General features: G+C 34.6%; 1 protein-coding gene across 1 annotated transcript; it reads left to right on the top strand.

The window, feature by feature from the left end:
• The first annotated feature begins 4,950 nt into the window (after positions 1-4,950).
• Positions 4,951-10,212, top strand: LOC143529262 (protein Brevis radix-like 3). Its single transcript, XM_077025087.1, has 5 exons — positions 4,951-5,773; positions 5,852-6,246; positions 7,985-8,120; positions 8,788-9,140; positions 9,746-10,212. Exons 1-5 carry the CDS (start codon positions 5,648-5,650, stop codon positions 9,822-9,824), a joined length of 1,089 nt encoding a protein of 362 aa, XP_076881202.1. The 5' UTR covers positions 4,951-5,647; the 3' UTR covers positions 9,825-10,212.
• Positions 10,213-15,751: the final 5,539 nt, after the last annotated feature.

The following is a 15,751-nucleotide window of genomic DNA, read 5'->3' as shown; positions in this document are numbered from 1 at the left end:
GTATTAATAAACTTATAGACAACCGATCTATTTTAGTTTAGTATCGATATGAGTGTATAACATTATCCAATTAGTTTGGTATTTATCCATGTGTTCGATAAATTATTGTCTCATGCTTAAAATAGACATAGTCTTTATCCACTAGGCACTATGTGTTCGATAAATTGCATCGAATAACGACTTTATTCTTATTTTGTAGAAATGGCCTTTGAATTTGTGTGGCCTAAAAAGAATGACAAAGAAATTAAAATTTTAAAAGTATATATAAAAAACAAAAGAAATAAGAAAGGAAGGGGATAATTAAACCACGTGCTAAGTTTTTTACTTTTCTAAAAGCAGATATTATTTATTTCCTATGATTTGAACCAAAAACTTTTGGATGGATGTTAGTATTTTCAATTTTAGGTCTCTAATCAATTTTAATTTATTATAAAAAGAAATAATAATTGTTTATGTTTATTTCGGCCCAACGTAAACAAACAAACGTCATATTCTGAAAACATTAAACTTGAACACATGTTATGTTGTCAAGTAAAATGACGAAAATATATTTTGTTAAATATAATCGTATTTTATTAAAAGTCAGATGGTTCGTGAGTTTTTCGACATCAACTTGCTAAAAACTGGAACGTGGGCCTAAATTTGAGCTCATATCATAAACAATACAAATTGTTCTAGGAGGTTTTCATTATTATTATTATATAATATTGATTTTGTTTGGAAGCAAAGTGAAATTTGAAATGCAAAGTCATTATGGGACCCTTGTTTTTCTTTTCTAAAAGTGTCAATAGAGCATTAGAATTTTCTTGTTAGATCTTTATGAAGTGCTTCAAAATCATACACTAAATTACAAATGAAACGTGTTGAAACTTTTATTAGGAAATAGGAACTAATTATATAAATTTATAACCATTACAAGATGGTCTAGTGGCAAGTCGCCTACTCACCTAAATGGTATTCAAAGGATTCCAGATTCGTATGTTTTTTCATGTAGCATTTTAGATAACCACTAAAAATTACGTAAATTTATACACATAACATCGAGGTTTCTATCTTTTTAACAACAAAATCGGGAGTGGACTCAAGTATTAAGAATTGAAATTAAATGGTTGCAACAATTTGATTTAGTGTTATGTACCATCCGGTACTATTTTTAATGTATAACATTGAAAAAATTGCAGTTCATTCATTATAAAGATTGGAAAACGACTCTAGTTTATTATTGTTTTTATTAAAGTGATCTATTTTCAAGTCGTAGACATTTAATTAGAACCACATGTTTTAACCCGAAAAGAGTTGATACGCTAAAAAAGTATTTTTGCTCTGACTCACTTGTTATTAGTTGTTTAAATTATAATGTATATGTGGGTTTATTAGTTGTTTATAATATAACGTATATGATTTAGAGTATTAACTCTATTCCGGTTAAAATACGTGGTTCTAATTTGAAATGGTTCACTTAAGTAAACAATATTATAATGTATTTGTTTGGTTTTAGCTAACTTAACAAAGTTAAGTAGTTTGATAAAAGGATTACATTACAATAATTTTAATAAATAACATTTTAACTTAGATTTTTATTGATTTCCTCGTGCCTTTTGATACAAAGTATTGAAATCGTGAAAACCCCAATTCCAATACTCGGCCCTAAACTTTAGGCTTTCTCCTGGGCTTTCTTATTGGGTTTCTAACTTTAGGCTTTATGGTTTCATGGGACTTGGCCCAACAATCTATATCTATATCTATATATATACTCTCTAATAAAAAAACTACAAGTTTTGTCACTTGTCATTCATACATTAAACCTCACTTTTTTAATAAATTTATAATAGTAAAATAATAGTTACCATTCTTATAATTTATGCTTCAAAATTTGTTAATTTAATATTTACTTTCTATTTTTTTAAACATTTTATATTTATAATGATCTTTTACTTTAAAATTGTTTACAAGACTGTTGTACAACGAATATATTAACAGTGTTTAACAGGTTTATTGTTTATTGTATACTGATTATTTAATAAATATTATATTTTTAAAAACTACCCGTGTAGTACACGGGCCTCAAACTAGTAAATAAATAAAAGTACTCCGTATAAAAGAAAAACTAAATGAGCTACGAGAGAACTACAAATATTAGTCATCAAGACATAAACATATTCAAAGTTAAAAGATTAGTATTGTAAACATGGGTTGATCCATGGCGAAGGTTAGTGGGTGGGCAAGGCCTCCAACTGAGAGAAGCCTAGTTAGTGTAATATACGTGCATTTCTTTTCACAAATTTAGTCATCAGCTAAACTTTTAAAAGCACCCCTCAACAAAGATCCGGACATATGAGATCAACCCGACAAATGAATCACTGTTTTACTTGAGGAACATAATGTGATGATCTTGTTCATTTACCTAAAAGAAAACTCACAACTGGGAAAACCTTTTGGCTCAACCCATAGCAAAATGCTTAGACGAAACTCCAACCAACAACTTTCCATAATGAAAGTCATGAGGCTACCACTAGGCTAACCTTCATAAGCTTCTATTGTTCCTTTAAAATCATTTACACTTTTTGAACCAAAAGAAAACTACTTAAGTTTTGATATTATTCAATTGTGGTGAGATTAATTTATGAAAGTTAAAATTAAATGACATAAATGGAACACGCATTTTTTTGAGCGTCTGCACACGTCCATCTACTTCTAAATTACTTTAAGAGAAAATCAACTCTCATATCAGGTTTTAAACCATAGTCTTTATTTTCACTCCCAAAAACAATAACCATGTTTAATATCAATTGATTACTATTTGTTAAGTTTTAATGTGAAGTAAAAGATAATACGAATAAAAAAGTATTAAACAATATCCTAATTGTTTTATTTAGGTCATTTGAAACATTAATATCATAAGTTAATAGTTTTATTACTGAAAATATAGTATTAATTTTGATAAAACATTAAAAGTTGATTAGTTTTTTTTTACACATAAAATGGTAAATATTTTGTAGTTTTTACTTTTTAGGGAATTTAAGGAACTCGTGTAGTCGTGCTACCTTAAAAAGGTGGATTTTTTGCATGCACATTGACCATATACGCTGTAACTTTTGTTTTGACGAAGGTTCACTTTTAATCATTTGGCGGCATCATGTGATGGCATGAAGCGTATTTAAGACTTTAAGCTATCCGTTGTCACATACCTATAAAATTAAGCTTCATGATGTCATTGTCACATTAATACTAGAAATAAAAGTTAGGTATAAGCTTATAGATAGCAGAGATGATTATTCGGGTTTGGATTAATGGTTATTTACTCATACACAAAACTTAATTTAACCCGTATACGCAATTAACACAACTTGCTTAACTTAATTATCTAAAACCATTAATTATGTTGACGATTTGAGAGCACTTGCTAAGTTGTAAATAGATTGTAATTAAAACCAATCATCTAGTTTCAAATAAAGACAAAGTTAATAGAAACTAGTTCAAACGAAAGGTATACAAATCATTGAAAGAGGTATAGTTTTAATTCAAGAGAAAGTTATTAGAAACTGATTTATGTACTAACCCTTGTTCTATATCATTCATGTGCAAGACCATAACCTAGTAAATAATCATGACCTTATTTTGACCTTATTTGTTCATTTATACATATCACAATAGACTTATGTTCTCAATCCCTTTGTTTGTTTTTAAATGAGATAAATTTAAGAGAAAATTCCTAAAATGACCGTTTATAAAATGTGATTCAAAATACGTCTTTCTAACATAAGTTTCTAACTTTGTCCCTTTGATATCTCATCGTCGGTGATATGTTCGGAAACACGAACGGCGTTTTACTGAGTGGAAGTTGAAAGGTTAAATGATAGAAGATGCGTTAGGTATTAAGTGAAAGTTGAAATGTTAAATGATAGAAGATGGGCCTAACGCATCGTCAATCCTGTGTTAGCATCAGAAATGCATCGTCAACCCTGCGTTAGCACCATAAATGCATCGTCAACACTATGTTATGTCAACAAGTCACCGACCATGAGATACCGGAAGTCGGCGGCGACAATGTGAACATGGGTGTCAGGTATGGCAGGCCGACGTTGACATCGTGAACAAGAACATGTATAACATATCGTCTGCAATGAAATGGGAGGGAGAACACATCATGGACAACCTATTCCGGCCAAATTCCAGCCACGTGTCGTTATCCGGTTTGTTCAGTAACACGTCGTTGGTGTTCCCTATCATATCGCCGGCGACGAGATACCAAAAAGACAAAGTTGAAAACTTGAATTAGGGAGGAACAAATTTGAAATCACATTCTATAAATGAATTATTTTAAGAATTTTTTTTAATTTTAATACACTCTTTAAAAAAAAGTTACAAAAGTGGATTCATCATGATCCCTACACATGTGGGTAATTAAGAAGTCGATGCTATAGATCTCTCTTTACTTTAATATAGTATATAATCATATTTTAATAACTCACATTATAACAAATCTTTTTATAGTAATCAAATCCTATAACATCAACATGAAATTTAATAACCTAACTTTCACTTTAACTTTAATTGTTAAATTATTAAAGACAATCCATTTGAATATAGAAATAACTTCATCCATCAACGTATAGTTACTAGACGGTCGTACGAATGAGATATGTACCGTACCGATACCAAAAGTCACAAATTGTTGGTATCGGTACTGTTACTAAAATGCTCGTTTAGGTGTCAGTATTTCATGCAAAATTCGGAAAATACATGTCCGTACCGAAAACTCAAAACTTAGTACTGATTCGGTCTCGACGATACAAAATCGGTACCGAATTCAATACTGGTACCGATACCAAATGTGTTCATCCCTACTAGACCGAGTTCGTTCTTCCTAAAAAAAGGTTAAAGTGTCACGAATAATTTGGTGCCGTTAATCCGCTATCACTAACAATTATTATCGATCAACATAAATTTTAAATTATTAACATTGAATCTCCAAACTTTTAAACCACACCTAAATCCGGTCCCAACACGTCTGCTTTAAAAACCGGTTCTTAACTTTGACATCTCAATCCGGTTCTTGACCGTACACAATCCAAAGTACAGTAGTTATTCTCACAGTCACTACTAATAATAATAATAAGTACTACCACTAGTCCACTAACACTAACACTAACAGTAACACAACCACCACCGCCAATCGCCGTCGCCTCCGTCACCAGTACGGCCATTATGCCATCACAACAACGACCTCATTCTCTCTCACACAAATTTATACACATTCACTAGTGTACTAAAAGGCTTATTATGTTATTTCACAGTTTGTGTGTTTGTTCATCAATTAATAATAATAATAATAATAATAATAATAATAATAATAATAATAAGCTTAAAGTTATTATTATTAGTTGAGCTACTTACAAGTTGCTTAATAATAACGGTTTTGTTATTTACTCACTCACTCTCACACGCAAACCGCGTGAATTCAAATCTACGTTTTGGTTACTAAATATTTATATATAATATTAATTCTCTCTGATCCAGTTTTTCTGATGCAAACATTTAATTTGGAGATTTAATTCGTTCAAATTGGATTGCAAATACTGCATCTGATCTATTATTTTGCTTATTTTGAAAACTCGAGTTGTGAGATCGGTAACTAGGAATCAATATGCTGACGTGTATCGCGTGTTCGAAGCAGCGGAATGGTGGATCTCTTCAGGAACTGGAAGATGATGACTCTGCGGGCGGTACGCCTTGCAGTAGTAAGCCAGCTATTAAAGCTCTCACATCTCAGGTTATTAATGTTAATGTAAAGTTATAACTAGTTAAATGTATTATGTGTATTGATAATATTATGAATTGGTTGATTTAGATCAAGGATATTGCGGTGAAGGCGTCCGGAGCGTATAAGAACTGCAGGCCTTGTGCCGGATCGTCTAGTGATAATAATAATAATCGGAATGGTGATTATTTGGACTCTGAAGGCGGTTCGGAGTCTAGTAGGTTTAATATTGGGTATCAAAGAGGTTGCAATTCGAATTCGACACCTAAGGTTTGGGGAAAGGAAATGGAGGCTAGATTGAAGGGGCTTTCGAGCGGTGGGAGCACTCCGGCCTCGTACAGTGACCGGATTGATCGAATTGAATCGATTAAGTTTATTGAGGAAAATGAGGTTAAAGAATGGGTTGCTCAGGTGGAGCCTGGGGTGCTTATTACGTTTAATTCGTTACCTCAAGGAGGCAACGATCTAAAACGGATACGATTCAGGTATTGATTTTAATTCAAATTGTGGTTACAAGTTTTGATCTGTTGGTTGTTTCATTTGTTGTTAAAGTCAAATTTTAAGTTGCATGTGAAATGGACAATAGGCTGCATAATGCCCTAATTTATGGAAGTGGCCCCCAATTGGGTGTGGGTTAACATCAGCAATCCCACTTAGCTTTCACATAATGAAAACAAGCTATAATGAAGACAGATCTAACTATTGTAAAAGCAATATACAGTCAACAAACCTAAGTCTTTGTGGGTCCATTACATTTTGTTTAGACCATAATTTGTTGGTTTGAGTCATCTAACATTCTAACTCATTCACACTGAATATATAAAGTCTTGATTTATAAAAGAAAAAAAGACACACACTACAAAATAGACAATAAGAAACAAAGGGAACAACATGAACTAATGACACCTAATTAGAGGCAAGATACAATGATAAATAAACCCCTATTTGGTTATAGCATAATGTTTTGTTTGCTTAAGTTATCTAACTTTTTCTTTTGAAGTCTTGTTTGTTTCTCCACATGATGGGGAAAGGAATAAAGATGTGATAGTGGGACCAGTTATTTGATGGACAAAAATGTAGTTGAGACCCACAACATAGAGAATTTACATATTATAATGTGATAAACTGATAGATTTTTTCCTAATTTGTGTTATATTATCATTTTGGCAAGAATCAACATGCTACATAATGTTCTATAGAGTATCTTATATGCTAGTGTAGTTTCTAAACTAGGGGTTGGTAGTTGGTACATACTACATAATATAATGATTGGGGAGCAAATACATATGTTTTGTTTTCTGCTGTTAACATCACATGGTGAACCCCATTTTTATCCTAAAGAGTGTTCCCATAATGGAATATGTGTGATCAAAATCACCTTTATAAAGCACGTGTAGCAGGAAATACCACTATGCATATGAACTATGATTATGAAGTTCGTGTTGCACGGGAAAATTGTCTCTTTTAGATGTTTATGTGGTGCTATGCTACCTACCATACATCCCGTTATTGTTAGACAACGATTGTGACTTTATTCTCTGGATGATGAACTGAGGGGACCCTTGCAGTTCTACATAATTGGGTTAATAATAATACCATGGTCCAAATAATACAATGGGGTCCTTTCAAATTTCATTTCAGATGAGATGTTTTTAACTTTCATCCAAAAAATGAAATAGAGCTATAATTTGAACTGTTGTCCTTGTAAACTTAGGGGACCATCCTGTATATTAAAACTTTAGGTTGTGTTTTTTTATTCTGTTTTTTAGACATGTCTTGAGAAATTTGAATTATGTATCATTTCCCCTCGTTAATCGCAAAAAAAGACTGTTTTATGACTTGTATAATAGTGACCATAACAAGAAGGAGGCATGCTTTTAGATGGCCTGTGATATTATTAAAAGATAGTAGTAACTAGTAACTAGTAACTAGTAAGGTTTGTATGATGACTTCTCAATATGTGATTGAAAATCAATTCACACTGTACACTTGAATTATCTGTTATCATTAATTTTAATGGTTTCTATGCTTTTATGCATCTGTTCTTACTTTTTTGATAACTTAAAACACACTTAATTGAATACATCTAAATAGGTTAATAGAAACAAGTGTTTCTGCTCAACTAAAGTACATGTTTTTGTTCTTTTGAAGCTTATTACCAGTAGCATAATAAGTGAGTTAGATTCTGATTTCTCTGACATGTTTATGGTGTTATTATACAAGTCGTGAAATGTTCAACAAAAGGCAAGCTCAAAGGTGGTGGGCTGAGAACTCTGACAAGGTTATGGAGTTATATAATGTTCAGCGTTTTAATCATCAAGGTGTACCAGTACCTGATCCACCGAAGTCCGAAGACGAGGTCAGCCTTCATACCCTCTTCCACCATTAAGTCATCATTTTATTTGCGCATAATTAATGTGTGGTTTGGAGTGTGCATTTTATAACCGTTTATTGGTTATGTGATATTAATAATCAGGATCAAATACTCGGCTGTAATAAAAGGTGTTGCTCGAGATAGTATTATAGATGTTTTTTTGAGTGTAATAATCAAATGTTTTAGTGTTTGAGACGTTAATTTAAGATGCTAATAGATAAAATGGCTATAACCACTTTCTTATATATATTGAAATGATTTAAATTGATAAAAATATCTTTCAACTGTATTCCCAATATTTTCTATAATTATAAGCTGTTCGGTGTTTGACAAATTCTACTTTAAGAAGTTAATAATAAAATTGTCAAAAATGACATGCTTATATGTTATTGAAATCCTGTAAATCTTTTATCAGTTACTGCATGATACGAATACGTATTAATAATCAGTGCTTGTAAAACATTTCTTGTTATAATCCTAAAGATACTGTTAACACTAAGAAATGTGGTTACAATTTTAAAATAATATGTGATAAAATTGAGGGATAAGTTATTATCAGATACATTTTGTTTTTTATTTTTACCATTAATTAGATTATCAGATACATCCTTTGTCGCATAACTGATATGTAGATGTTTATTATCCCGTTCAGAGCTCAAAAATCCGCTCTTTTGGGAACAGCCCGGTGACACCACCGCTTAGCAAGGAACCACCACCTAGGAATTTTTACCCAAAACAAACATGCAACGTGTCTACCGGGCCTGCATCAACTCCTGCACTATCGAGCATAAGTGGGGCTAAAACTGAAACATCATCATTGGCTTCTGCAAGGAGTAGTTCATCCCGAGAGGAAGAGGGTGACGGTGATGATCACTCCGGAGAGCTTTCTATGAGCAACGCCAGTGATTTGGAAACTGAATGGGTCGAGCAAGATGAGCCAGGCGTTTACATCACCATCAGAGCACTGCCAGGTGGCAATCGTGAGCTGAGGCGTGTTCGTTTCAGGTAAAATTTATGCTCTTTAGATAAAACAGGCCACACATATCACTTGTCTTTTTGAATTGTTGAGGCCATTTATGTCATCCAACAAGTTTTTGGTATCAGTTTTGTTTCATTTTTGCCAATTCTGGCTAAAAACTTGCTTTAAAAAATGTAAAATGACTAAAATGCCCCTACACATGAAAATGTGTCTTGTTTAGTATGCAACAAACCGATGCTGTAGATCCAGCTGTTGCTAATTTTTTGAACTATAACATGGGTATTTATGCCCCTCTGAGTTTTTATGGCATTTTCGTCATCATGCAAGTTTTTACTATAAGTAATTTTGGATAAATAAATTGCTCGAAAATTCTAAGATGTGTTTTTCGGAAGTAGGCAACAGATAGATGCTGTAAACCTATAGTTTTTGGCTTTACAAAACTCATAACATGCTTGCCACCTCCTCAACAGTCGTAGTGTCTACGTCCTTTTGAAGTTTGGAGGGCATTTTCCTCATCCGACAAATTTTGGCTGGAACTTGTATAAACGAAACCAAATTGATATTTTGATACATTTTTGTATTACTTCAGTGGAGTACGGATACATGATATGATTTCCCATTTATTTTGCAGTCGAGAAAAGTTTGGAGAAACGAATGCAAGGATGTGGTGGGAACAGAATAAAGCCCGAATTCAGGAACAGTACTTGTGATAGATCACCGGGCCTTTGTTTGGAGACGATTGTTGTTTTCTTTAGGTCAAGTATGTTCAACCCAGCAATTTCAGTTTTTGTGGTGGCCTTGTATTTCTTTTCAAGATGTGTGACATCTTGGGTCAGGGCGCGTCACCATTCAATTGAAATTCATAGCTAATTATGTGTTGGAATTAAAGTTTATATTATATCCTTTTAGATAACGTTTAATTTGGATATCTAATAAATTACACGGGTTAATTGGGCATTTGGTTTTCGTATCTATATGGATAATATGATATGATATGATTTGGTTTGTTGTAAGGTTTGGTTTAGCTTTATTTATCGTCTTTTGCTAGTTTGGGCTCGGGACATTTTAGCCCAAACAATCCAAAAAAAACCTATTATTGCCCACAAGCCACAGGCAACCACACCCTTGCATTTCTTCAATATTCTCTTATTTTTTACGACTAATTTCTATCGTATTTGTAATTTATAGAAGAATTAGTAATATATTGTTGAAGGTTTGTTTATAATATTAAGTCATGCTAAGTACTAAATTGATTATATAAAGTTTCGCTATGAGGTGATGTGTAACGGTTTAACGCCTATTGCCACATCACCTGAATCGGGTGTTGAAAACCGCCTTGATGGGGCGTTTTTGAGGCATGATGGGCAAAGGGATGGGGTGAATAACGAACGTAGGGCAGATTATTTAATTTATTTAACCCAATCACATGCACACAGACCTCATGATTCCTTTTTAAATTATAAAAAAAAGAGGTTAACTCCTAATGAAACTATGTACACTTTAGTGAATGTGGTCTATACTATATGTCTGACCGGTAAAAAAACAAAAAAAACACTTAGAATTACAATCAACTGAGACTATGTAATTATGTATAATAATTTTATTAAAAAGAGAAGAAAAATAAAATAAAACTGAAACACACATGTTACTATGTTAGGCTACCCGTTGGGCTTGTTGGGCCCAATATATTTTGGGTATTTCAGATTGATTTTATTTAGTAGTTTAGTTTTACCTTGTGACATGGTGGGCCACAAGGCCTGTACGGATATTCTTTGTTTACATAACACTTTGCCACTTTCATTAGTTTTTCTTTTTAAGTTATTTTACAAATATTTAAAACAAGTGCATATATTAAACTTTAATGTTTTACTAGTTCTTCACACTCAGTGTCTAGAACTAGAGCCTTTCGGTTAGAGGGTTATTTTATAAAAATCTTTTCCTTCCAAAAAAATATTTACTTTTTCCTCATATAAGCGTTACAACACGTTTCATCTAAAAAAAATCACGTTTTCTTCTCAACCATCGAAATTCGAAAGTTCCAACTCACATTTTCCTAAAAGAAAAACCGATTACACAACAAAATATCATACGAACCGTTACATGGACCCTCCTTAGTTTCCGTGATTTTGATGATTGATTACTCAAACCATTGTTGATTGAATTCATGGCCATGTGATATCATGTAAAGCAAAAGCGATGATGATCTTTTCAAGAAGTTTGTTTTGTTTTTTGTTTTTTTGGTATTCTCCTTCTATTCCCAGAGATTGTTGTTATTTATCGGGATTGCAAACACTCACTCTTGTCTTGATACAAGTTTTATTCACAAAAGAAAAAAAAGCATCAAAAGAATGAGAATTGAAGGGCCACCAAAAGAATCTTATTGTCTTTCTTTCTTTTAAATGTTTAATTAATCCCCATGTTCTTTGATGCATGGTGCCAGCAGTCTTTATACTACTGATCATAGTCCCTTTACTTTTTTGGATTCTTTGTGCAGATTTGATTTTTGCTTTTATTGCTATGAATTCATTTTGAATTATTCACCTTCCTATCTAATTAGATATTGTGTCATTTCATTATTAGAAAACTGGCATTGCTAACAACATGAATTCATTTCTAAACAGGAACATGCGGAAAAATCTAAACATGTGCGAGTTATGGTTGTTAAAAGCTTAAAATCCTCGTGACTCAGGATTGCTCGGAAAATCTCTCTTGAAATCGAATCAACTGTAAAAAAAAAAAGCCGAGCTAGAGAAAGGTTAGCTCACTACTTGCGTGGCCCGTTTGGCTCATTTAAATTAAAGCCCAAATTTTAATATAAAAAATTATAACTCAAAGTTGTAACACAAATTCCAGTATAAAAGTTATAAATTCTGCATTATGCGTATGTTAATTTCTTTTTCTACATATATACCACTTTGTGTAAAAAGAACCCAAAATTTGAAATTTTTTTTGGAAGTTAAGATAAATGAGTCGATCCCAAGTTAACTCACCAACTAGTTTGACATGTGTCTAATGACTCACCACACACATCGACACTGGGCAATAATATGACACTTGTTAAAATGACCCGGTTGAACCACACAAAAATACTAAGGCGGTTCTGATCAAGCGTTCTACCACTGTGGGACAAACCTATTTCCCTTTTTATCAATGTTCAAGTTCTCAACTACACACTATCGATGTCGTATTCATCTTTACTCTTTGGACACGTTATTAATTTATTTATTAGTAACAAATACTAATTAATATTAACTATTGTCTAAAATTTCCAACAAAACATGGGTGGATACGGCTTGACTCATTTACAACAACCTGCTAAGAGTGGAACTCCAAATATGTCGAACATTTGTCACCTTTTACGATTGAATTTGCTTCAAAATTACCAACCAAAATATAGCTAGTCACTAAAATTGTGATCGACGTACAACTACATATTTAAATTATGTTGCTAATTTTGGAAGGAACTCGTTGGTCGCAAATTTAAAAGCTAAAAGCTTTATAAAAACCAGAAAGTATCATTTTCTATAACGGGTAAATAAAATAAAATTTTAAAAATAATATGTGATACGGCCACAAATTTAGAGACAAAAAAAACATCTGAATTGCTAGTAGTTTCTGTCACGAAATGAACTCTAAAAATTATTTATTGTAAAGAATAAGATGGTTGTAGTGAAGTAATGTTTATTACTTGAAGGTGTGAATAATACAAAGGGGGAACCACCTATGTATACACAAGTAAAACCCTAACTATAACCCATAAAGGGCCCATGGGCTTTAGCAAACTACATAGGCTAAAACCCTAATTAAAACAACTAGCAATACATTTAACACTCCTCCTCAAGTTGGAGCATAGATGTTAATCATGCCCAACTTGTTACAAATGAAATCTATCTGAGCTTTCCGGAGCGGTTTAGTTAGAATGTCTGCAAGCTGAAAGTTTGTCTTCACATGAACCGGTTGAATGGATGGAGGATCAGTTTGTGTGCCTACTACTCGATCTCTGATAAGGTGGTAGTCGACCTCAATATGTTTTGTCCTTTCATGAAATACTTGATTCTTGGCTATGTGAATGGCTGATTGATTATCACAGTATAACCTCATCAAGTCATTAGAAACAACCCCGAGTTCTATGAGAAGACGACGTACCCATGTCATCTCTGATGTTACATCTGCCATGGCTCTATACTCCGATTCGGCACTCGACCGGGAAACCGTGTGTTGCTTCTTACTCTTCCATGATACAAGATTTCCTCCAACAAACACACAATATCCGGTGGTAGATCGTCGAGAAATCGGACAACCTGCCCAATCTGCATCTGAGAACCCTGATATCCGACCATCTCCTTCTTCCGTGAAGGCACCCACACGACAATGACCCTGATCCGAGTATAATATACCCAAACCAGGTGAGGTCTTAAGATATCTTAAGACACGAAGGGCAGCATCCCAGTGACCGGTGTATGGTGCAGCCATAAATTGGCTCAGAACAATGACAGTAAAGGAGATATCCGGTCGTGTGACGGTTAAATAATTAAGTTTACCAACCAATCGTCTGTATCACTCAGGATCTTTCATTGGATCTCCTTCCTTTGGGAGGAGTTTCTTTGTAGGAAGCATTGGGGTATCAACAGGTTTACAACCTAGTAAGCCACATTCGGTCAACATATCAAGGACATACTTTCGTTGGGAGAGAAGTATTCATTGTGGAGAGCGAGATACTTCTATGCCAAGAAAATACCTCAATCGACCTAAGTCGCTGACCTGAAACTGAGACTGAAGAAACTGCTTGAGTTTGGTGATCCCGACCTCGTCATCACCTGTGATTATAATGTCATCCACATAAACAACTACGATAATCCTCTTTCATTTCTGGTGTCTAAAGAAGACAGAGTGATCGTAGGCACTCCGAGTCATCCCAAACTGTCCCATAACACTAGAGAATCGACCAAACCATGCCCTGGGAGATTGTTTAAGACCATATAGAGAACGACGTAGTCTGCAAACTTTCGAGGCCTCCTCCTCAACAACGAACCCTGGTGGCTGCTCCATATATACCTCCTCCTCAAGAACACCATTAAGAAAGGCGTTCTTGACATCAAGCTGGTGGAGCGGCCAATGATTAATGGCAGCAAGAGCGATACAAATACGGACAGATGACATCTTAGCAACTGGCGAGAAGGTCTCATCATAATCAATGCCACATGCCTGAGAATACCCTTTTGCGACCAACCGAGCCTTTAAGCGGTGTAAGGAGCCGTCCGGGTGTAGTTTAACTGTAAACACCCAACGACAACCAACAATACGCTTCCCTTTAGGAAGTGTTTCAAGATCCCATGTATGATTGGACTTTAGAGCCCCAATTTCATCTTCCATAGCCTGTCGCCATCCTGGGTGAGCGAAAGCGCTCGTCACATTTTTGGGAATCGGGTAGTAATCAAGGGTAGTGGTGTACGCATGAGATTCAGAAGATAGGTGGGTGTAGGCAACATAGTCCTGAATCGGGTAACGAGTGCATTTCCGGGGTTCTTTGCGAAAAGAAATAGGTATATCGGGTAGTGGTGCACCAGGAGGATCATAAACGGGTGTATCAGGGGTAGTGTCTGGATCGGGTAAGGATGTATCAGTGAGCGGTGTAGATTGTTCGGATGCAGACGGAAGATCTGAGGAGATCTCAGGGTTGCGGTCTGGATGTGAATCAAGTGTCTCTGATATTTGACCCTTACCTCGCCTAGCATATGTGAAAAGTAGTGGCGGAGGTTCAGTCGGTGGGTCAGAATTAGCAGATATAGGATCTGTAGAGGGAATCGACACAGGAATGGTGGGGATAAAGGGATATGTGGGTATATCGAGGTCAGGAAACGGGTTAGAAACAGGAGTGAAACACTCGGGAAAGTAAGGATACTCATGAAAGGTGACATCAGCACTAGTAAAGTATCAGTGAAGTGATGGGCTATAGCACCGATACCCTTTTTGAACCCGTGAGTAACCAAGGAAGACACAACGAATGGCTCGGGGATCAAGTTTGATGGTTTTAGGACGATGGTCATGAACATAGGCGACGCAACCAAAAACTTTAGGTGCGAGCGGAAATGGATCATCGTTGGGAAATAGTACAAAAAACGGTGTTTTACCATGAAGAACGGGTGTGGGCATGCGGTTAATCAGATATGTGGCAGTGAGAACGGCATCTCCCCAAAAACGATGAGGAACACGTGACTGGATCATGATTGTGCGAGCAACATCCAATATGTGACGATTTTTGCGTTCGGACACACCATTTTGTTGAGATGTATACGCACACGATGACTCATGAATAATGCCGTTGGTTTTTAAGTATGAAGAAAAGTCGGTGGAAAAGTATTCTTTAGCATTATCAGATCGTAAAGTTTTAATGGTGGTGTTAAATTGGTTTTGAACATAAGCATTAAATTCTCGAAATATGGAAAATACCTCACTACGAGATTTCATCAAATAAACCCAAGTAGTGCGAGAATAGTCGTCAATAAAGGTAATAAAATATTCAAAACCTATCGTAGATTTGATAGGGCAAGGACCCCATACGTCAGAATGCAACAGTTTAAAACAAGAACTGACTCGATTAGGCACCCTAGGGGGATAGGGACGCCTGGTATGTTTA

The sequence above is a fragment of the Bidens hawaiensis genome, unplaced genomic scaffold (assembly GCF_021521415.1).
Source record: "Bidens hawaiensis isolate Kalapana, Puna unplaced genomic scaffold, B.hawaiensis_p1.1 tig00008515_1, whole genome shotgun sequence".
Classification (NCBI taxonomy): domain Eukaryota; kingdom Viridiplantae; phylum Streptophyta; class Magnoliopsida; order Asterales; family Asteraceae; genus Bidens; species Bidens hawaiensis.
This window is presented reverse-complemented; position numbering and strand designations above follow the sequence as displayed.

Bases quoted from the DNA above. Each gene is read 5' to 3' on its own strand.
- LOC143529262 (XM_077025087.1), top strand. From the start codon at position 5,648: ATGCTGACGTGTATCGCGTGTTCGAAGCAGCGGAATGGTGGATCTCTT. The intron at 8,121-8,787 runs GTCAGCCTTCAT...TATCCCGTTCAG, and splicing joins CACCGAAGTCCGAAGACGAG to AGCTCAAAAATCCGCTCTTT. The intron at 9,141-9,745 runs GTAAAATTTATG...TTTATTTTGCAG, and splicing joins CTGAGGCGTGTTCGTTTCAG to TCGAGAAAAGTTTGGAGAAA.